Source organism: Ictalurus punctatus, chromosome 23 (assembly GCF_001660625.3).
Source record: "Ictalurus punctatus breed USDA103 chromosome 23, Coco_2.0, whole genome shotgun sequence".
Taxonomy (NCBI): domain Eukaryota; kingdom Metazoa; phylum Chordata; class Actinopteri; order Siluriformes; family Ictaluridae; genus Ictalurus; species Ictalurus punctatus.
The window spans coordinates 1,249,005-1,272,450 of record NC_030438.2 but is presented as its reverse complement, the minus strand read 5'-3'; the positions used below and the strand labels follow the sequence as shown (position 1 = coordinate 1,272,450).

Sequence of the window (23,446 nt, the reverse complement as noted above, 5' to 3'; positions counted from 1 at the left end):
GAACTAAGATTAACCTCTACCAAAGTGAAGAAAAGTCCAAAGTGTGGAGAAAGAAAGGATCTTCTCATCATCCAAAACAAATGAGCTCATCGATCAAGCACAGTGGAGGTAGTGTCATGGCTTGGGCTTGCATGGCTGCTTCTGGAACAGGCTCACTAATCTTTATTGATGAACTCGTGACGGTAGCAGCAGAATGAATTCAGAAGTCTACAGAAGCATTCTGTCTGCCAGTGTTCAGAGAAATGCATCCAATATAATTGAGAGGAACTTCATCATGCAGCAAGATGACGCAATGACCCAAGACACACTGCCGACATAACAGAGGACATCATCAGGGAAAAAAGGGGAAGGTTTTAGACTGGCCAAGTCAAACACCAGCCCTTAACCCAGTTGAGCATGCGTTTCACATCCTGAAGAGGAGACTGAAGGGAGAACTTACACCCCACCCCCCCCAAAATAAATAAATAAATAAATAACTGAGCATGGAAAAGCATTCCAAGAGAAGAATGCAACAGTTTGGTGATGTTGGTTTGGTCACCGGCTTGATGCAGTTGCAAGCAAGGGATACGAAACAAACTATTAAGTGTTATTTACTTTAAGATTATATGTTCCAATACTTTGTTCACCTAAAAATTGGGTGGTTATCCACCAAAGGTGTCATGTTCTCATCTAGATATCAGGAATTGAAATCTGAAATTCTGATCCTTCCTCGCCTATTCATCTTTTGATCTCAAACCCAAATGTCTTCAGTGTATAGCAAAAACAAAAGATTTGGCCTTGCCATTCCAATAGTTTTGGAGGGGATTGTACACTGGAAATATGCATGTTTGGGTCAAAATTAATAAATGAGTCATTCTGAAGTGTTCGAGACTCCGACACCAACCTGTAAACTGGACTGATCTGATCAATTGCCGCTGTGATTAATTAGCACCGGCAACATAAACTGAAATGGTGTTATTGATTGGGTAGAGTGCATGTATTTTTCATAATTTGATATTACACTTATTTAATATTTCACTTAATGGTAGTACTGTTACCATGGAGATCCCTTAAGCCCAAAGAAAGCTCTTTCCTCAAAACCTTCACAGTCAGAGCTAAGGTTTAGACATGACTAATCAGTAAACGCACTTGTAATGTTCAGGGACTGAGTAAGCACTCTCCTTCTCTGCCTCCCCCACAGTATGGGAGCATGAGTCAGAGGTGTGTGTCTGTGTGTGAGATAGTGTAGCTCCAAATGGCAGTGTTGGCACTGGAAAATGAGTCAGCCATTGATGGATGAGAGGGAGAGGTTTTATGCTGCAAGAACTCTCTCTTTCTCTACACACACACACACACACACACACACACACACACATGCACTTACAGCTTGTTTTTGGTAATTGTATCTCTTGTACTGTAGAGAACATTGTGCTGGGATGTCTGTAACACATTTCACATGTAGCACAAATTGCATTCGGTTGTATAGCATGTTTTAAGTGATTAACAGCATCATGTAGAGTTACGAATGATGCTGAAAAACATTACGCTCTCACATGGTCACGGATGTCTTTTGATGCTCATGGGCTTGAAAGTGGTTTTACGCCCTTTAACTTCATGCATTTTTGTTAATAAAACATGATTCTCCTAATGAGAATATTCCTGCTAGCTTTCCACAGACTCATGGCTGGATCTCAATATCCCATGTGGACAGACTGCTTAAACGCTCGTTGAATCAGGGGATTCAGCTGACGCTGTGAGTCCTGATATAAACGCACCACTTTGTTGTGTATTGAGCAGTGGTTCATGTTTTATTCATAGAGCTGATGTTTTATTGATGTGGTTTCAGATTTCTAAGTATGGGAGCGGGAGCTAGAGGGTGTTAGGGCACCTCACTGATTCGGGCCAAAACTGCAACACAGCCAGGGCTACCAACTCTTATTCACTAATATGATAACTGTTAACAGGTGGGACATAGAGATCTGAAATGAGGGCCTGGAAGTTACCAGCATGAAAGTGTTTTTCCTATATGAACAGTGAATACTGTCTCAGTGTTTGCCTAGCAGCATCAGATTCTTCTCTTTTTTTCCTGTTTGGGAGTTAATCATGTTAACTGGACTGGCTTTTTATCATTTGAGCTGTTGAAGCTGTCGATAACTTGTACACTAGCAGGAGATGATCAGAAAAATGATCGGGAATCATGCATAGTGGGATTCTGTCAGTTGTGGTTCCTTGCTGTTATATCTCTGTCCTATCAAGACACTTCAGCTGGTGATTTAATAAGCAAATTATGAAATATTTGAGATGGGATTATTAGAACAATAGTGATAATTTCTCATTACATTTATTCTATTTCTTATTTCTACATTTTATACTGTAATTTAGTTTAAATTCAAAATTTGCAAAGTATAAATAAAACATCTGCTATGTATATATAAGTATATATGATCAGCTGTCAAAAACAATATTACACAGAATTGGATACCTAACCATAAATCTTTACTTAAATGAATAATTGTGCGATATTCTGGCTTCTCTTACACCCAGTGCTTCATGTGTTTTGTCTTAATCTTACAGAACCTTTGAATCACAAGCTGTATAAAAAAAAAAAAAAAAAAAAAAAAAAAAAGTGCTATGTAATTATTTCTGCTTAATAACTTGATCTTTCTAGTTATCAATTCATTATTTTGACTCCTAATACATACATTCACAGAATAATGGCCCATAAAGGTCATAGCAGTCATTTTGACCATTTGAATTTGAAGTACCATAGCTTAACGCACTGCAGTGAATTAGCAGTCATTAGTCGTGTATGTGTCAACTGAATTCCACTTAAGCCTGCAGGCTTACTGGCAGTCTGATAAACAGCATTCAAAATAAGAATCAGAATTTAATTTACGATAAATAAATTGAGCCCATTTGATTGATAGTGTACATTCACTAGCCGTGTGAGAAAAGAAGAGACCTTCGGGATTAGTAATGAGTACTTTGAAGGTCTAAATAAAAGTGTAAGGAATACAAAAGTATGTTTGTCTTTTTTTGTCTTGGAAATGTAATTAAGTAACAATTCAATAATACTATACTATAAATACATAAATACATAAAAAGTATAAATACACCAAAATAACACTTAACTGAAGTGACAAAGTACAAATACTCAAGTATTTTACAACCCAGCCTTACTACTTGATATTTTTCCTCTCGATCTCACTGAAGATGTCACTTTAGTCACTGTTTCTAATGAAATACCAGCCCGTAGAACAGTGTTTGTTAATGAAGCTTAGCGCCCAAATACTGACCTTTCTTTCAAAGGGACTTAGATCTTTTCCTCTTGCCATCTTGATCCAAAATTGAGGTCAACTGGGCCTCAGCATTTATATACATTTCATAGAACATGGCAGAATGTTAATTGTGTTTTTAATGTCCTTAATGTTTTTACTGTAAAAGAACTTGGCATATGTGACCTTCAGATTTAGGCAGTTTATTCTAATGGAAAACAAATTCTCATCTAAATTCAACTACTGGATCAAAGATTTTGTATACCTGACACAGAAAGATATTCGATACTCCAAGATAAGACAGTGTACTTGTGGTCAATGAATTTCTTTTAGCCAAAAATGGGCAGAAGGTAAATTTTTGAATTACTCGAATTTTCATTTAGGTTCATTACTAGCTATTTTGTATATTGTGCACAGTTGGGGTTCACTTGGAGCATGCTGTTGCTGGTTCATCCTAAAAAATATAATAATAATAATAATAATAATAATAATAATAATAATAATAATAATAATAATAATAATAATAAATCATCCTTGCTTGTCTGTGTGTTATCTCTTGGTTACAGACCTGGCCCCAGCCTCAAGTATTATAACCTGACAGCTTCTGTAAATAGGACACACACACACACACACACACACACACACACACACACACACACACACACACACACAGAAAGAGAGAGGGAGAGAAATATAGACACACATTGCAGAATGATTTATCTGTGTGAGGTTACTGTGTGTAAGTGCTCAATTAGAGAGTTGGGCTTTTAATAATGTGTTTGATGTTTAGTGGACTCTCTATGGATCTGTGTTATTTCTTTCTCAAGGGTGGGGAAGAAGTAATGCAATACAAAGGTGTGTGTGTGTATGTGTGTGTGTGCACATTAGATGAAGGTGGGATGTTACCTGATCTGAAGCTGGAATTCTAAAAGGAGAAGGATTGAATATTGTTCCAGTGGATGTACCAGATAAAACCGCACTGTAGCATCAGCATCAGTTGTTTTGGGAAAGGATTTGGCAGCCTAATCTCAGCTCAGCTCTCTAAATTCTGTGGAGCATTCTAGAGAGTTCACCCCTCTTTTAAGTGTTTCCTCTGGAGTGGATACATTTGTGTGCATAATAAAATTTCCTATTATGTGCAATCAGCCTCTCACGGTCATACTATTCATCATGCAATTCTAAAAAATAAATAAATAAAATAAACATGTAAATTATTTGTCATAGAAGTACTATAAAGTGGTATATTAGTAATAACACTGAATATTGGCATGTGAGAGATGTGAGCAGGATTAGGGCATGACCTTTTATAAAGTACAGCTTTTTCTTTCTTCCAAGAATGTTTTCTTGTTTAGAATATTGGCTTTAATAACACCACCATCAGCAGGTATAAATCTACTGCCTTCAAATTCATATACTACTTCATTAGCCTTCACTCCTTCTTCATCTTCTTCCATGAATGTTTTTTCTCCTGTTCATCAAACCTTCCTCCTCTCACTCTCGCTGCTCCTCTGTGAGTCAAGTCTTGGTCTCCATAGCAACTGTGGGATCTCGATTAAACAATAGCCTAACTCCAGGGTCACGGCTTTGGGGATGTGTATGAACCCACGCATGTCTGTGTGTATCTCTGTGTGTGAGTGTTCCTTTAATTATCCTAAAGTGCTTTCCTCTATACAGAGAGATTCACAGTAACATAGCAACACTTGTAAAATTAGGATGTCATTCAAAGCCTCCTCCATTCTTCTGGATTGCTTCTCTCAGTTCTCTTGTGTCCAGAAGCCACTGAATTTAAACTTCTGTTTTAGATGCAGTTGCATGTTTCAACACGTTTCAGTGCCCCCCCCCAACATTTCTGTTCTCTTGCTTTGTGGAACTGTGGCTGTATGTGTGACAACACAAGCTCCACTGATGACTTTTAGATCTTCGTAGAAAATACATTTTGTATTTGGATGGTTTTCTCTTCTCCAGCTTGTACACCAGCTCTCACATTTCTCTGTTTCTCGTGTTTGGAGTGATGTAAGAGGATATTTTCAAAAACGTTGTGAAATTCATTACAGTAAATTAAATATTTATCAAAGTGAGAGACAGCATTTCATCATGCCTAGTAATAGGCTCATATAGTATGTACATAAAAAAGCAGCAGGAAGAAATATCACCTAAATGTCTTTTATACATGACCTAAGCCCATGGTTCTCAAACTGGGGTCCACTTTATTTTTGTTCCAGGACATCACAAGCCACCATTATCAGTTATTATGATTATCATCATTATTGAGTTATTGGCATTATTAGCTTATTTGACAGGTACTTATAAACAAGTAAGCTTATAAAAAATCTTTACGCTAACAACAATTTTAATAAAAACGTGTTTCTTTCTTTTCAATTTCTATGGTGCTGAAACACTGATCAGCCATAACATTAAAACTACTGACAGGTGACGTGAATAACATTGATTATCTCGTTACAATGACACGTGTCCAGGGGTGGGATATATTAGGCAGCAAGTGAACAGTCAGTTCTCAAAGTTCATGTGTTGGAAGCAAGAAACATGGGCAAATGTAAGGATCTGAGCAACTTTGACAAGGGTCAGATTGTGATGGCTAGACGACTGGATCAGACTGGGTCAAGACAACAGGTCTTGTGGGGTGTTCCCGGTATTCAGTGGTTAGTACCTAACAAAAATGGTCCGAGGAAGGACCGGCGATGAAACAGTGACAGGGTCATGGGCGCCCAAGGCTCATTGATGCGCTTCAGGAGTGAAGGCTACCAGTCTGGTTCGATCTCACGGAAAAGCTACTGCAGGACAAATTGCTGAAAAAGTTAATGCTGGCTATGATAGAAATGTGTCAGAACACACAGTCAGCATTGTGGCAGAGTGCCCATGCTGACCCCTGTCCACCACCAAAATCACCTACAATAGGCACATGAGCATCAGAACTGGATCATGGAGCAGTGGACAAAGGTGGCCTGGTCTGATGAATCATGTTTTCTTTTACATCATCTGGATGGCCGGGTGCATGTGTGTCGCTTACCTGAGGAAGAAATGGCACCAGGATGCACTATGAGAAAGTTGGCAGTGTGATGCACTGGGCAATGTTCTGCTGGGAAACCTTGGGTCCTGCCATTCACCATGCGGGTGTTACTTTGACACGTACCACCGACCTAAACATTGTTGCAGACTAAGCAGACCCCTGCCACACTGCAAAAATTATTCAGGAATGGTTTAAGAACATGACAAAGATTTCAAGCTGTGGAATTGGCCTCCAAATTCCCCAGATCTCAATCTGATCAAGCATTTGTGGGATGTGCTGGACAAACAAGTCCGATCCATGGAGGCCCCACCTCGCAACTTACAGGACTTAAAGGATCTGCTACTAACATCTTGGTGCTAGATACCACAGCACAACTTCAGAGGTCTTGTGGAGTCCATGCCTTGATGGGTCAGAGCTATAGTGCAAGGGGACCTACACAAAATTAGGCAGGTGGTTTTAATGTTATGGCTGATCGCTATATATAGCTGTAATGTTATTGCACACAATATGAACCTAATATATGAATAGTGTAATTCATTTATCTTCAGTAACCACTTTATTCTGTTCAGGGTCGTGGTGGATTTGGAGGCTATTCCAGGAACATTAGGTGTGAGGTTGGAATACACCCTGTATGGGACTCCAGTCCATCACAGGGCACCATACACACATTCACACCAGTAACCAATCCACTACCAGCATTTTTGCATGGTGGAAGGAAACAAGTGTACTCTAAAAAATACATACAGACAGTAACCTGAGCTCAGGGTCAAATCAGGGACCCTGGAGCTGTTAGTTGGGAAGGCCATCTACAACCAATATAGGGTTATGCTCTAAAAATATATTTGTACTCAGGGGTCCATGGAATGTTTTAACAGTTAAACGGGTCCCTGGCTGTAGAACCCCTACCTTAGACTTCCATTTAATGGTTAATAGTAACTGGGGCTACTACTAGGCTTGTTAGCTGTCTCCTACTGTTTTTTTTTTTTTTTTGTTTGAGCTAAATATATATATATATATATACACATACACACACTCACACACACACACACACACACACACACACATACATACATACACACACACAATTTCCTTTTGTGTTGTTCTGCAGGACGTTCATGCTCTGCAAAAAAAGACATCAAGTGAAAATATCTTGAATATTTCTACATATAACTAGTATTTCCTATTATATTATTACAGTAAACCAAATCTGCAGTTATTAAACCTATTTATTGACATTTTTTCTCATTTGAAGCTTGAAATAGTCTTGTTAAATTGGCAGGCAATGTTTCTCATTTTAAGCATTTATTTCTAGAAAGAAGCTAAATTATCTGCCAATAGAAAATGTAAAGCTTGAAATGTTTAAAATCATCTAAAAACATTTGCCCATATTCAGGGTCTTTTCACTTGCTATTAAGGTTGGTGTTTGAGGCCCCTGTTATATTTGGTTCCTGTTTGTGTCCAGAAATACTCAACATTTAATTCTCATAACACTCCTCCAGCTCTGTTTTGCTTCAAGGGACAAACATGATTATGTCCAGCCACAGCGTTGTGTGTTGTCTTGCCATTTATTAGGTGATAAATGGATGTAGAGGTCGGTCCTCTGTTCATTACATCTCATGAAGCAGTCTAGAAAAACCGACCTTGTGCTGCTCAGTTATAAGCTATTATATACAGTGCCATCCACTAATATTGGCATTTAATAGAAAAATCACACAAAGGTCTTCAACAGTAAAACCAGTATTAAATCGTTAAATATTTTATTTGTAATTCTGAAAGTTAACATTGATCTGCTTAAATAAGCACTGCATGGCTGTTTGACTGAAAATTAAATTATTAAAATTGCCACCAAACAGTTATCGTTAAGTACTTAATGGCCGTTTGACGAAAAACAAAAGGGTGGTCTCTGATTTGGATTATATACACATTTATTTTAGCTAGTTTATTTATCAAGTAACTGAAGCCTTGTAATGTTACAGCCTAAGATAGAACAATTACACCCTGAATGAAAGCAGGCAAGATGTGATGATCCAATATTATTTGGAAAATTTGAGGAAAGACAACTTTTTCAGTTGCCCATTTCCATTTACCAACAAATAGTTCAGTTTTAGTTTACTACTACAAGAAGGTTTCCTATTGCTTGAGACTGCTGTGCATCATTGTCAGTTGAATTTTTCTGAGAACACAGAAATGGATAGAGGTAAAAGCTGGTAGTATATTTCAAACAGTGAAACACAAATTTGAAATGGATGTTAAAATCGTGTAAGTATAAATAAATTGTGTAAGTATTGTATGCTTTGTGTAACTAATCTTTGGCTCCAGTAATAACAAAAAAATCTCCAGCTACTGCACATGTACCTTTCTTTATATATTTCTATCTTTGACATCTTATCATCTGCATGTTTCAGTGTAAGAATCTAAGAAGGCAATCTTTTTACTAATGCAATTACTACCTTAAGTGCTTCTATTAGTTCAATGATTTGTCTGCCTGTGGGTTGGGAGCACACAATGCACACACCCCTTGTTATTAGCTCTGTACACTATTGAATATACTATATGTAATATAATATACTCTATATTCATCTTTTGTAACATGTCTAGCAATCCTGACAAACAGAGAACAGATAAAAAAACAGCAGTGGTGTCAGTGAAAGTGGCACAAATGCAACACTGAGAGGCCATGTTGGTAGCCTGTAGTATCGATGTTTTTGGCAAAATGTTCTCTGCCTGCTGCTTTCATGACCAGTCATAGACATGGGGAGGTTTTAGAACTAAAGACAGTCAAACCACTGTCTTGTTCAAAAGAGCAAGTGCTATCTAGGAGTCTGGAGCTGAAAGAAAAGACACAAGCCATTAACTATCATGCCACTGAATTTAGCACATATAGCCTTACAGATACAGTATACAATATGAAATGATATGATACAATATGAAATTGTCAAATTGAAACGTTTTAAATTAATATTATGTTCAAAATCTTGCAAATGAGTCCACTATTCCGAAATAAAAGCACCCCGTTTATTTTTTTTTAATGAGATGACGTGGGAGAATATTTAATATGATTTGTATTCTTTAGCGAAGTTATTTTAAAATCAAAATGTTATTGCTTGAGCTTTACTTAACCTTGTAGAATATTTTATTATTTGAGATTCACCAAAACAGACCAGATACATTGGCACAGGTCACAGGCTACCGGACAGATCCCAAAAACATAGGCATAAGGCTTAAGTCATAGGACCTGAGACATGCAGCTCAATGCCAGTGTAACTAATAATTTCATGAATTATCAAGATTTTTAATTAAGCATGTACTCTATTTTTCCTGTGTTTCTCTGACTTTACCATTCTCTCCCATTCCCCTCAGGCATTCTTCTGATCCTGTCAGTACCAGAGAAGCTGGTATCCTTTGCAGAGGAGCTCTCCCCTAGCTGGACACCGCGGAGCCTTGTCTCCATGTTACATTCACCAAACCCACCTGGCTGGTGGAAGGGGTCTAGTACTGGTGACCAGCCCACTTTCACAGGCCACAATGCACCAGTGTCTGCCCTGGCATTGACCCAGTTGCTGATGTCTCGCCTGGATTACACTACCACAGTCAAGACTAGCTTTGGACCAAGTCCAATGCCTAGTATTGAATCAATAGACCACCCATTCAAAACTGGGTCCCAGAACTCTGTCGAACCTTATTCTAACAGAACCAGCAGGATCGACAAACCTGGGATGGTCAGTAAAAAGCAGAAGGTTTCTACACAGTCAGACTCTGGGCTTCAAAGAACTGAGCATTCCCAACTGAGGCCCATAAATGATTTGGAGCAAGTAAAGTCCACTGATAACACCCAAGGTTTGAGTGTTGAAAAGCAAACCAACCCCAGTTACCCTTACTCTTCAATGATGTCATCATGGTTATCCATCCCTCCTATGGCACTGGAGAAAAGCCTCAGGCAGCATGCTCATGCCATCACACTGCGTGAGGCTCCTCTTAATGAAAACCCAAAGTTCTTAGGGAGCGTGTCTGTGTCCCCGTCACAATCGCAGCCCTCTAGTCTGTCCACCTATTTTCCCCTAAACACTGAGCACTCGGAAATGAATAGTGTTACCTTCCCTACTGTGGCTGCCAGCATTTCTGTGAACAGCAACTCAGCAAAGACATTAGGTGGCACAAATACACCTGCTATCGTAACCAGTGATGTGTTCTCCTCCCAAAGTAGTGTAACAGACACAGGCACCAGCTCCATTAATGGCAGTTTAGGTACATCACTGAATATTCCCCCACTCATAAATGATTCAAGCACCTCTGAGCTTCTATCAAGAACAAATTTGAGTAAACTGCCTAATACCACACGAGACCCCTGGGGTTCAGGGAACCAATCAGGCCCTGATCTTGACTCAACTGATAACCGTGTCACCATTTGCCTGACCAAAATGGACATTGTATGGGTGGTGCTTGCCATCAGTGTGCCTGTGTCATCCTGCTGTGAGTATCTGCCATTATATTTGACCATTGAATGCCACTCACTAAACTAATTGGCTTTATTGACTCCATTGACTTAATATTGTGTGATAGTGGAATTAATGGTCTTAGTTTTGGTGTATGTAAATAGTAGATTTTCTGGCTTTTTATTTTTTTACGCAGTCTAATGGTCCAAAATTATGTCCTGTAGCCAGAATGAAATTGGTATGAATTGCTGGCTCTCTTCTTCTTCATAGCTGTGCTGCTGACAGTGTGCTGCATGAGAAAGAAGAAGAAGTCAACCAGCCATGAGAACAACCTGAGCTACTGGAACAACACCATCACCATGGACTACTTCAATCGCCATGCTGTGGAACTCCCTCGTGAGATACTGCCACTGGAAACTGTTGATGTACGATTAACAAAACAGTTTTACACCTAGAATTACACATTCCTTTCTTGGTCTTTATATATTAAAGAAATCAGGTGCAGTGCCCTCCACTAATATTGGCACCCTTGGTAAATATGAGCAAAGAAGGCTGTGAAAAATTTAGTACACCTGGGTGACTAGGAACAGGAAATTGTTCAACCATGATTTCCTGTTTTACAGGGGTATAAATATGAGGTAACACATAAGTCAAATTCCCTTAGTCATTCATAACAATGGGTATATAGACAAAGGAATATAGCTGTGATGTGCGGCAAAAGGTTGTTGAGCTTCACACAATGGGAAGTGGCTATAAGAAAATAGCATAAGCATTGTAAATGCCCATTTCACCATCAGGACAATAATTAAGAAGTTCCAGTCAACTGGAAATGTTATGAATCGACCTGGAATTGGACAGGCATCTATATTGTCTCAACGAACTGTGAAGAGGACGTTTGAGTGGCCAAAAAAATCTCCACAAATCTTTGTATCACAGCTGGAGAATTGCAAAAGTAAGTTAGTTGTGTCTTGGGGTCAGAAAATCTCCAAAACTACAATCCAAAGTCACCGACATCACCACAAGCTGTTTCGAAGGGTTTGAAGAAAAAAGCCTCTACTCTCATCCAAAAACATACTCGAGCGTCTTCAGTGTGCAGACACTACTGGAACTTCAAATGGGATCGGGTTCTACGGTCAGATGAAACCAAAGTAAACACCAGAGGTGGTTTTGATGCACACAGCCATATGGAAAAGTCCCTCATGCCCACGGTTAAATATGGAGGTGGATCTTTAATGTTTTGGGGCTGTTTTTCTGCCAGAGGATCTGGACATTTTGTTAGGATACATGGCATCATGGACTATCAAATATCGACAGAGATTAAATGAAAACCTGACTGCCTCTGACAGAAACCTTACAATGGGTGGTGGTTGGATCTTCCAGCAGGACATTGATCCAAACCATACATCAAAATCAACACAAAAATGGTTTACTGACCACAAAGTCAAGGTCCTGACATGGCCATCCCAGTCCCCTGACCTGAAACCCATAGAAAACCTGTGGGGTGAACTGAAGAGGAGAGTCCACCAGCGTGGACCTAGAAATTTGAAGGATCTCAGATCGGTCTCAGATCCCTTGCCATGTATTCTCCAACCTCAGGCATTATAGAAGACTCAGAGCTGTTATCTTGGCAAAAGGGGGGTAGCACAAAGTATTGAATAAAAGGGTGCCAATAATTTTTGCATACCTATATTTAACAAAGATATATATATTTTTGGATAAACCTGTGTGTTGTTTTCAATTGTTTGATATCCATAAGAGCAGAATATTTATGTGATTTATTTTTAAACAAAAGATCAAAAGGTTAAACAATAAAGGCAATTTTTACAGCCTTCTTCGCTCATATTTACCAAGGGTGCCAATATTAGTGGAGGGCACAGTAAAACAGCCAGTTTCATGACTATAGAGGTTACATAAATGCTATGGACACAACTATGTGCACTTTTCCCCCTAATCACACAGAACTAAAAGGTGTGTAATTGTTAAGCCCTTAACATCAGATGTGTTCATGTGTACGAAATGTAATTATCATACTATTTTTGTTTGAATTCATGCTGATTTTTTAAGAGATCATGTCCTTTTTTTAAAGTAACTTAATTGTAGTAGTTTGGTTGTGGTATTCATACGGATTGGTATGAATTTGATGGGATCTTTTAAATATAGTTAATAAATAATGTTTAAATGGATATAATCAATCTTGATTGGATTGGTAAAGATTTGTTCCACCAGCATTAAATTAACACATGGTGTATAACATTATCCCAGAGTGGAATCTGTTTTTATAAATGATTGGGCATGTGTTCATTCCAAAACCATGGGATATTAACATGGTGTTAACATGGGCATTAACATGCTGTTAGAACAGTCTCCACTCTTCTGGGAAGGCTTTCCACTAGATTTTGGAATGTAACTATGGGAATTTGCCTGTTCAGCCACAAGAGCATTAGTGAGGGTGTGCTTTACTTCAGTGTGCACCAGTGAAGGCCTGGTGCACAGTCCGCACTAAAATTCACCCCAGTGGTGTTCAGAGTGGTTGAGGTTGGGGCTTGGGAAACTCGAGTTTTTCCACACCAACTCGATTTGTGCATGGGGGCATTATCATGCTGAAACACGTTTGGGCCCCTTAATTCTAGTGGAGGGAAATCTTAATGCTACCGCATGCCGAAACATTCTATACATTTGTGTGTTTCTAACTTTGTGGCAACAGTTTGGAACCACATGTGGGTGTGATGGTCAGACGTCCACATACTTTTGGCCATATAGTGTATTGCAGCGATTAGTTTTGTGGCATGTTCGTTTTGTACCAGAAACTGACAAATGCTTTAAATGAACAGACTGTGAGGTTGCTTTTGGGGACTGGTCTCTAGCACCACCTAGTGTTTAGGTAGCAGTAATACCGTCACTGAATCTCTTGCTATCTGTCTTGCCTTCTTAGTTCTTTTAGTTTTTTTTTTTTTTCTTGAATCACTCTCACCTAGTACATACCTGCCATCATCTTTCTCCTCTATATTTTTATCCAGAGAGCTTCTTCAATCATTGCCAAGTTATGTGCATAATGCCATTCCACATTTCTGTGATAAGTGCCAGTCAGACACAATCTGCCATGTCAGTTAACACCCTGAGGTTAAATGCAAGAGTGTGATTCATCACTGACAACTGAACTCATATATTTCAGGAGCGAGAGACATGCCTACCCCCTAATGGTGACTACAGCGACAGTGGTGTTGTGCTGGTTAACCCTTTCTGCCAAGAGACTCTCTTCATCAACAGAGACAAGGCTTCTGACATCTGAGCATGTCACATCAAAGCTTGTCTGTTTCTATTTTCTTCCTCAAATGTTTTTTTAATTATAATTTGGTGATTCTTCTGAGACTGAGCTTTATAATATATATATATATATATATATATATATATATATATATATATATATACACACACACACACACACACACACACACACACACACACACACACACACACACACATATATATATATATACATATACACATACACACACATATATAAAAGATATATAGATGAGTTTAAATAGACAAATGAATGAATTAAGAGCACTCTTGCTGTAAGGGTAAGCCCCCTTGCATATTTTTTCCTGATGTACATTTTCTACAGATGCTTAATTGTGATAAGGGTTTTTATGTCTTTTTGGATAAAAGCAGTGTGTGTGTGGTTTCTGTGGTGTTCAAGTGGCTTGGAATATAAAGCAATGCAATGTATGCTGTAAAGATGTGTGTGATCTTACCCAAAACACTTAAAAACTTAAAAGCCTGATGAACTTGAATTGCCTGTGTGTGGGGGGCTGAAAAAGCAGATGGCAGATGGTATGTGCCTGGGTTCAAGGAGGTACCTAAACCCTGTGTTATTGTTATCACTGGAAGAGTTGTAGTAGTTTGGTCGGTCATGAGATTGAGGAAATTTTGAGTTTTTGCCCTTATAAGTCACCAGCGCAGGGACTATTCAAAAAGTCTGTAGTCCCGTTATAGACAGCACTGTGTTTCTGTGTCCAGTTGCATGTCACATCTCTGGTTTCTCACAGGTTTATACATCTCTGTGTGTGTGTGTGTGTGTGTGTGTGTGTGTGTGTGTGTGTGTGTGTGATAGATTAGGGATCATATTATATGTTACAGAGCATCTCTTAATTAAACATGGACAGCAGTGTTCGAAATTGTTCCTACAAATCTCATTTTTAACACGTGATAATATTAGCCTGCTTCGTTAAGCTTAGCTGTGTTGGGCAATTTTGTATCCTACCATACTTAATGTATTCTGTTGAGCCATTAAACATTCAATTTAAACATTCATTATTTTTATATACTTGTTTGGCACTTTTATTAGTTCAGAAAGTGGTGGTAGATCGTCTCAGATCCCTCATGACAATAAGCAGTTGTTTTTAAAAGGATGAGAAAGCTTCATAGTGTGTGAAAGGAAGAAGTCCTTTTGTCTGTTTGTGTATGTCTTTCTGCCTTTAAAATTGTTTTATTGTGAGCATTGAGGTTTGTCCAATCTTGAGCTGCATTGTTTTATGCTGAAAGAATAAGACCAAAAGTTGTCATTCTGTAGTTCTCCTCTGGTGTTTATTGCTGTATTGTACAGGTTTTTGGATGATTATGAGTATAAAACACTGGATGTAATAGAGTAAAATTATTAGAATAAGTGATCAAATCAGAGAAAATATTTTATACTACAGTATTTTACTTTGAGCATATGTTTGAAAATATTGTTATTTGGTCAGTCTTTCAGTAAATGTAACACATAGAGTCAGCTCAGTAACACTTTCTGTTGTAATGTACTGATTTTTATTGCCTGTGTTTATCTTTTTTTTCTTTCTTTCTTTTTTTTATCTTTTATCATCCTGTTATTTGTATTTTACATTTAGGAAGGATATGTAGGAGGGATATTGGGTTTATTGCTGACTGCTGTAAAGCGTTATTAGAAGAGGGAATCATATTTTCAACTTATTTTGTATTGTAGCACATACACTGTAATTTTTACTGCTGAGCAATAAAAGGAAAAATGGTTTATGGTGTTTTGTGCCTCATTTCTGTCCCAACATTCATTGCTATTTTCTTATGCATTTAAAATGTATGCTATTAACCATGCTAAGAAGACTAGATTTAGCCTCAGACACTTGACTGCAGTTTGTAGAATGTCTGATACCAGTGAGATACCCATGAGATACCCATGAGATACCAGTGATCCGACTCCTTCTGCTCTCTGGACCTGCCTGATTCATCCTGATGCCCTACTTTTGGTTGGAGTTCTCATCAAGTGGAAGTCACTTGCTTCTGCTGAAGGTGGCCCCACATGATGCAGACTAAAGATCATTGAGATTACTGAGGACGGTACCACTTAAAAACAATAAGGATGGCTTTGTACTTCAAGTCATATGAACAGTAATGTTATAATGGCTTAGGACTACAATTGCTATGATAGCTTTAACACTGCAATTGCCACAAACAGTTTTTCACTCAAGTCTTTATTAGTGAACATTGGAATACCCACTCCGTCATACCGAGGGTACGGTCTGTTCAAAAATACCCAAGCCCGAGGGTCACTGCAAGACGCTCGAGCCCAGGGTGGAATGAATATCCAGGCTGTAATAACGAATGAATGTGTGTGTTGTAGACCACCCTGCAGCAGCACACACATCCTGCAAGGATACCCCTTTGGACAAAGCCTTTGAGGAGGCGACCGCCCTAGTGGAATGAGCTCTTATGCCTAGAGATGTGGTGAGATCGCGTGCCTCGTAAGCCATAGAGATTGCTTCCACTATCCAATTCGAGATGCGCTGCTTTGACACAGCCTCACCAAAGCAGACCAGCAGCTGCTCCGACTTATGCCACTGGCCGGAGCGGTGGACGTAAGTACAGAGAGCCCTTACTGGACACAGCAGGTGCATCCTCTCTTGTTCCGGTGTGAGGAACGGAGGAGGGCAGAAAGTCTGCAACTCCACAGGGTGGGCAACCGATGTAGGCACTTTAGGAATATGATCCGGCCTAGGATACAGGAAGGCCTTGGTTAATCCAGGGGCAAAGTCAAGGCAGGAAGGGGCAACATAGAGAGCTTGTAGATCTCCCTTGAGAGATGTCAGGGCCAGTAGGAGAGCTACCTTTAGAGTCAGAAGCTTCTCAGAGGCTGACTCTGGGCTCAAATGGGGCCTCTGACAGACCTTCCAAGACCACAGAAAGATGGGCCTTAGCTGTCTGACACCACGCATGAACCTCGAAGTTAGAGGATGTTGCCCCACAGAGGCTCCATCAACAGGGGCGTGGTTGGCCGGTACGGCGGCCAAGTAAACCTTGTGGATGGTGCTCTAGCATTTAACTTGGTCTCTACAACCTCAGTTGTGAGACCAGAATCTATGAACTGGTGCCCCTCAGGGGCCAGACCCTCAGTTTCCATCGTTCTGGCTGAGGGTGATAAATCAGCCCTCCAGCTTGAGACAGTAGATCCACTCTAAGGGGTCAAATGGGGTACCTGACAGACCTTCCAGGACCACAGAAGGTCCCAGGAAGGTATGTGCGGCCTGCAGATGGGCCTCAGCCGCCTGACACCATACATGAACCTCGAAGTTAGAGGATGTTGCCCCACAGAGGCTCCATCAACAGTGGCATGGCTGGCCGAAACGGCGGCCAAGTAAACCCTGATTGTAGAAGGAGCCCACCCTGCTGAGAAACGTTCTTGTAAGAACTCCAGGACTGTAGCTATTGCGCAGTTCACTGGGTCTAGCTGACGTTCCTCACACCACAAAACAAAAAGCTGCCACTTGAGTGCATACAATTTCCTTGTGGACGGTGCTCTAGCATTTAACATGGTCTCTACAATCTCAGTTGTGAAACCAGAATCTATGAGCTGGTGCCCCTCAGGGGCCAGACCCACAGTTTCCATAGTTCTGGCCAAGGGTGATAAATCAACCCGTCGGCTTGAGACAGTAGATCCACTCTAAGGGCTCAAATGGGGCACCTGACAGACCTTCCAGAACCACAGAAATTCTGTGAAGTTCACAGAAGTTCCCTCATCATAGTAGAATCCTTATAACCCCTAGAAAAGTTGTCCACTGCACAGGGGAAAGCATACTTTTCTGAGATTCAACCTGAGCCCAAAGCTCTTCATGTGGGCGAGAACATCTCAATGTTGAACCGCCAGTTCCCTGGATCGTGCTAGAATTAACCAGTCGTCCGGGTAGTTTGGTACACAGATGCCCTGGAGTCACAATGGAGCCAGAGTGACATCCATGCACTTTGTGAAGGTGCGAGGGGATAAAGCTAGCGATATTTCTATGTGGAAATATGCACCTTTTAGATCTATTGCTACAAACCAGTCCTCGAACTGAATCTGTGACACGATAAGTTTGAGTGTCAGCATCTTGAACCTGTATGTCCGAAGAGTACGGTTCAGATGACGCAGATCTAAAATTGGCCGCATACTCCCATCTTTTTTGTGGACCAGGAAATAATGGCTGTAAAAACCTCCATCCCTCAGGGAATGGCGTACATGTTCTATGGCCCCATTGTCCAAAAGAGAACTTACTTCCTGCGCTAACGTCGAGCTCTGGTCTGTGCTGACTACTGTGGTGAGCCCACCTCTGAACCGGGAGGGTCGAGCTATAAACTGGACCCGGTAACCCTTTTCTATGGTAAACAGAACCCATGGAGACACATTTGGCAGTAGTTTCCATGCTGCCCGATGGTCTTTTAGTGAACTCGAGACAACAGGGAAAGAACTGGCTTTTTTGAATGCTGCCATATGTCGAGCTCACTCAGCAGGTCTGCTTGGTAGGCCTGCAACACTGTCATTGTCTGCAGTGACCCACAAGCAAGACTACTACTGCATAGGCCTTGCCCACCAATACCACAGCGGCCTTATACGTGGTTTGGATGCAAAGCCGGCCCCCCTAATTACCTGCCGTCGATGGAGAGAGGTAGCTCGCAAGTGCCTCCTCCACCTTCAGCATAGCTAAATAGCCATGTCGTTCATTCCCCATGATGGCTGATTAATCCAACATCGTGGGGTTATAAATACGGCTTACGCATGGTTTTCCCCCAGAAGCCTGATGTTTTGTTATGTGCTTCTGGAAGACGGGAGTTTCTGCAGTGTGAGGGATTTACTTTCACTGGGGAGAAAAAGGCTCATCTAGCCTTAGTAATCACTTCAAACAGCTCTTTATATGCTGCTCTCAGTTTTTAGCACATCCTTCTGGCTCCTCGGAGTCAGAGAGGAATTGTTACTATTATTTTTTTGTGTGTGTTTTCCCCCTTTTGGCTTTCCATAGCGGAAGGAGGACGTGAGCTACAAAAATCCAGTGGAGAGCCGAACCAGGAAGACAGATCAAGAGATAGAGCAGCGCTCGTCTCCGGCTCCATAAGAGATCCCCCGAACCTGAGACGGCTAGCTGCCTCAGCAGCGGCCGGCCCAGATCCGCGAGACTCTGAAACCCAACTCGCTTCGGCTTCCGGGAAGAGCGCGAGTCGAGCTACTTAATGTAGCCGTTACCATGCGCAGCCTCTAGAGGCCGCCATCGCATGCTACACTCCTAAACACTTCACCCAGAAAGTGTGCACTTTTCCCCGTGATGAAACGGGAGCAAGCCGCAACACACTTCCTGAATTCTTTCTCGCTCATTACTTCCCTCTCTTTTTTTTATCTTTTTCTCTTTTTTTATTTAATAATAATAATATTAAATTTTTTTTTTTTAAAAGCCGGGGGAGGGGGGATTTAGAGATTTTGAGAAAATATAGAGTAGAGATGACGTGTTTTTGTCACACAAACAGCCATGCAGTCTCGCTGAAGATAATAAAGCTGGCGGCTTGGTTCACAGGTGTCATATATATATCATGCGACGCGCTTAATTACCACGTCACCTGATCATGGCAGGCCTATAAGTAGAGGCATGATTTTACACAAGTTCCAGATACTGGTCACGTGCGCAAGGCGTTCCCATAGTGTTGTGCTAAATGCAACATCAGGTTCCCTTTGAAAGGGAACAGACTTCATGTAAAAACTGTAATTAATTTTCTGGTTACACAACTATATTATTTGACCATGTAGTATTAGCACATTTATAGAAGGGAATTATTTATAATCGCACTATATAACCGGTGTCACCCAGATGAGGATGGGTTCCCTCTTGAGTCCGGTTCCTCTCATGGTTTCTTCCTCATATCATCTCGGGGAGTTTTTCCTTGCCATCGTTGCCTCAGGCTGCTCATTAGGGAGAAATTCATACATTAAAATCTATATCCAGAATTTATAGATTTCTGTAAAGCTGCTTTGGGACAATGTCCATTGTTAAAAGTGCTACACAAATAAAACTGAATTTAATTGAATTAATAGTTTTTGTACACCTTTCTTGCCATAAGCTTCAGAATCTTAAAGATGGGCAGTTTCAGCAGTTTTGGAACTAAATCACAACCTGAAATTAAAATGGATTTAACTGGAATTTTTGCCATTTGATTTACACAGTATATCTAATATTTGAAGGTACAAAATGTTATTTTTATTTGACACAAAGGTTAATAAAAAATTTAGACAAAGAAACAGACATTTGTTGAACAGCAATTTTCAAGTCACAGATTCTTAATTGTATTTAAGTTAGGCCATTGACTGTGCAATTCTAACACATTCAGATTCTTGGTTTTGAACCAATCCGGTGTAGTTTTGGCATTATGATTAACCTTCTTGTACTGGAAAGTGAAGGTGAAAGGTGAACTTCAAGTGTCTTGCAGAGTGGAACAGATTTTCTTTTATGATTTCCCTATATTTAGACCTATCCATCTTGCCATTAACCCTGACCCATTTCCTAGTCCCTGCTAATAAAATGGAACATAATGCTACCACTACCATGCTTTAATACAGGGATGGTGTTTTCAGATCGATGAAGTGTTGGATTTCTTCCAAACATAGCAGTTTGTGCCAAGATCAAAAAGTTCAAAGTGATGCTACTAGGTTATAATTGGACTAAAGAATCTACTAAGAATTATATTTAGGAATGGGAATGACATTAGCAAAATTGTTATCCACGTATTATTATAGATTACCACTAAAAGTATACCATTTAGTTTATTTGGCTAAACTAACACCTTTAAATGGTGTAACTCTAGAAGATCCTTATGTCTTGGTGCCTTGTCAGTGGCTAAACTATCCAAAGTATCAAAGTAAACTATCTCACAGGAACTATGTTTATACTAGAAGGAAGTTGAAGGCATACAAGTTTCTTGATACTTACAGTGCTGTATTTCTTCTGTTTTTGTGTATATCTCATAGAAAATAGTTTTAGATCGTCAAACAAAATACAACATCAAACAAAGGCAACCTTTGTAAACACACAATACAGTTTTTTTTTTTTTTAAATTGAAGCAAAAAAACGTTATCCAACACCTATCTCCTATGTGAAAAACTAATTGCCCCCTTAAACTTAAAATGTGGTTGTGCCACCTTTAGCAGCAATAACTGCAACCACACACTTCCGATAACTGGAGATCAGTCTTTCACAGCACTGTGGTGGAATTCTGGCCCACTCTTCTTTGCAGTGCTGCTTTAATTCAGCCACACTGGAGGGTTTTTGAGCATGAACTGCCCGTTTAAGGTCCTGCCACAGCATCAAGGTGTGTTTTGACAAAATTCAGACGAGCCTTAATGTTCTTCTGGGTTAGCAGTGGTCTTCACCTCACCACTCTTCCATGGATGCCATTTTTGACCAGTGTCTTTCTGATAGTGGAGTGATGAACAGTGACAAATATCCTTTTTGCTTTACCATTTGCTCCAACAGTGAAAGAAAAAAAATCAAGTATTTCCTTTATATATCCTTTATAAATGTACATACATTTTTCTGAAGAAAATATACATATATACATATATATACGTGTGTGTGTGTGTGTGTGTGTGTGTGTGTGTGTGTGTGTGTGTGTGTGTGTATGTATATATGTGTATATGTATGTATATTTATAAAACGCCCGAGGTGGAGCTGGGAAGAAAAATGGAGCTCTTGGCCGCAGTTTCATGCCTTTGCCAGTCAGTGATGGGAGAATGGTTAGAGTTCCTTTGATAACTTTTGTTTAGACAGGTCTCAGCACGATGTGAGCCAAATTTGGTGAAGATTGGATGAAATTTGGAGGAGGAATAGCAAAGATGGCACTTAAAAGAAGCATTTTCAGCATGTTATTGTAACTTTTGACCAGTAAATGGCACTGTCATGAAATGTATTGCATAGCCTCAGGGCATGGTCCTGAGATGGCTAGCAGGATTTGTAAGTGCACAGAGTCATTGCTTAGTTAAAGCTTCACTTCCTGTTTGGCAGTTTCGCTTTATTTTCAATGTTACTTTCAAAACCTATCAAACCTACAAAATTGTGTGTTGGGCTATAAACAAACTACACCACGGACACATGACTTCAACATCACCACCAGTAAGCTTCCGACAACTCTTTCCGTCTTAAATTAAAAAACAATATAATTGGAAAATTCTATAAATTGATAAATCTACAAGTTGGAAAGTTTGAGTTGGAGTTTGCAAGAGCGCAAGTATAAACACAATGAGGCTGTAGTAGATGAGTTTTCCTGTTCGGCGTGATGATGTTTAATTTCCCCAACAACCTCTGTAGTCCCATTTAGCCATTTGTAAGCAACTGCGTGGGGTATTACTAATGTTTATGTCGTAGTATAAAACATGAACATATCTTGAGCTTGGGTTAACCACAGACCTTATTTCAGGCATTTAACCAAAAACCCATTCAAAAACCCCATTGACTTCGGTACGATGTACAGTGGGAGAAATAAGCATTGAACGCGTCAATATTTGTTTCAGTGAATATATTTTCAAAGAGGATATTCACATGAAATTTTCACCAGACTTTGGTATTAACTCAAGATATCCACACATATAAAGAAATCCAAACATTAAATCCATAAATGAAGTTATGTGTAATAAAGAGGAATGACACAGGAAAAAAGAATTGAACACGCTAACTGAAATGTATTTAATACTTAGTGGAGAAGACTTTGTTTGTAATGACAGCTTCAAGACGCTTCCTGTATGAAGAAATTAACGGGCTGCAGTATTCAGGTGTGATTTTGGCCCATTCTTCTAAACATACTGTCTTTAAATCTTGTTCAATTAGATTCGAGTCAGGTGATTGACTGGGTCATTCTAACAGCTTGATTTTTTTTCTCTGAAACCAATTGAGAGTTTCCTTTGCTGTATGTTGTGGATCGTTGTCCTGCTGGAAGCTCCACCCACGTCTCATCTTCATCATCCTGGTGGATGGCAGCAGATTCTTCTCAAGAATCTCCCAGTAAAGGGCTCCATTCATCGTTCCTTCAGTTATATGAAGTCTGTACCGTGTGATGAAAAACAGCCCCACACCATTATTATTATTATTATTATTATTATTACATATGTATATTGAATAATCCAATCCATCGGTTGTTGATGGACGATTTCCATGCATGTATTCATTTGAACTTTAGGTCGATCAACAGAAAACAAAGTGAATTTTCAAAGTAAATTGCTTGTGTTTTCTCTTTTTTCTTTTATTATTGTCATGCTTTGAGTGAACTTTGTAATCATACGCCTATCTGTTCCCTAATTGGGTAGCGTATATATTTAATTGACTTATTTTGTACTTTTTGAAACACTGAATGTCGAAGGCCAGGTAGTTTTTCCTATCCGGGGTAATCAGGTTTGGGAAGAAACTCCATCCGGTTGGCTCGCTGGAGGA

General features: G+C 39.8%; 1 protein-coding gene across 1 annotated transcript in view; it reads left to right on the top strand.

Moving 5' to 3' along the window:
* tmem108 (transmembrane protein 108) overlaps nt 1-15,750 on the top strand; it is a 56,303-nt gene extending 40,553 nt beyond the window's left edge. Inside the window, exons 4-6 of the mRNA XM_017453121.3 lie at nt 9,643-10,752; nt 10,986-11,140; nt 13,888-15,750. Of these exons, the coding sequence (XP_017308610.1) occupies nt 9,643-10,752; nt 10,986-11,140; nt 13,888-14,004 (1,382 nt within the window). The 3' untranslated portion in view covers nt 14,005-15,750. The remainder of the gene's footprint in view (nt 1-9,642; nt 10,753-10,985; nt 11,141-13,887) is intronic.
* Nucleotides 15,751-23,446: the final 7,696 nt, after the last annotated feature.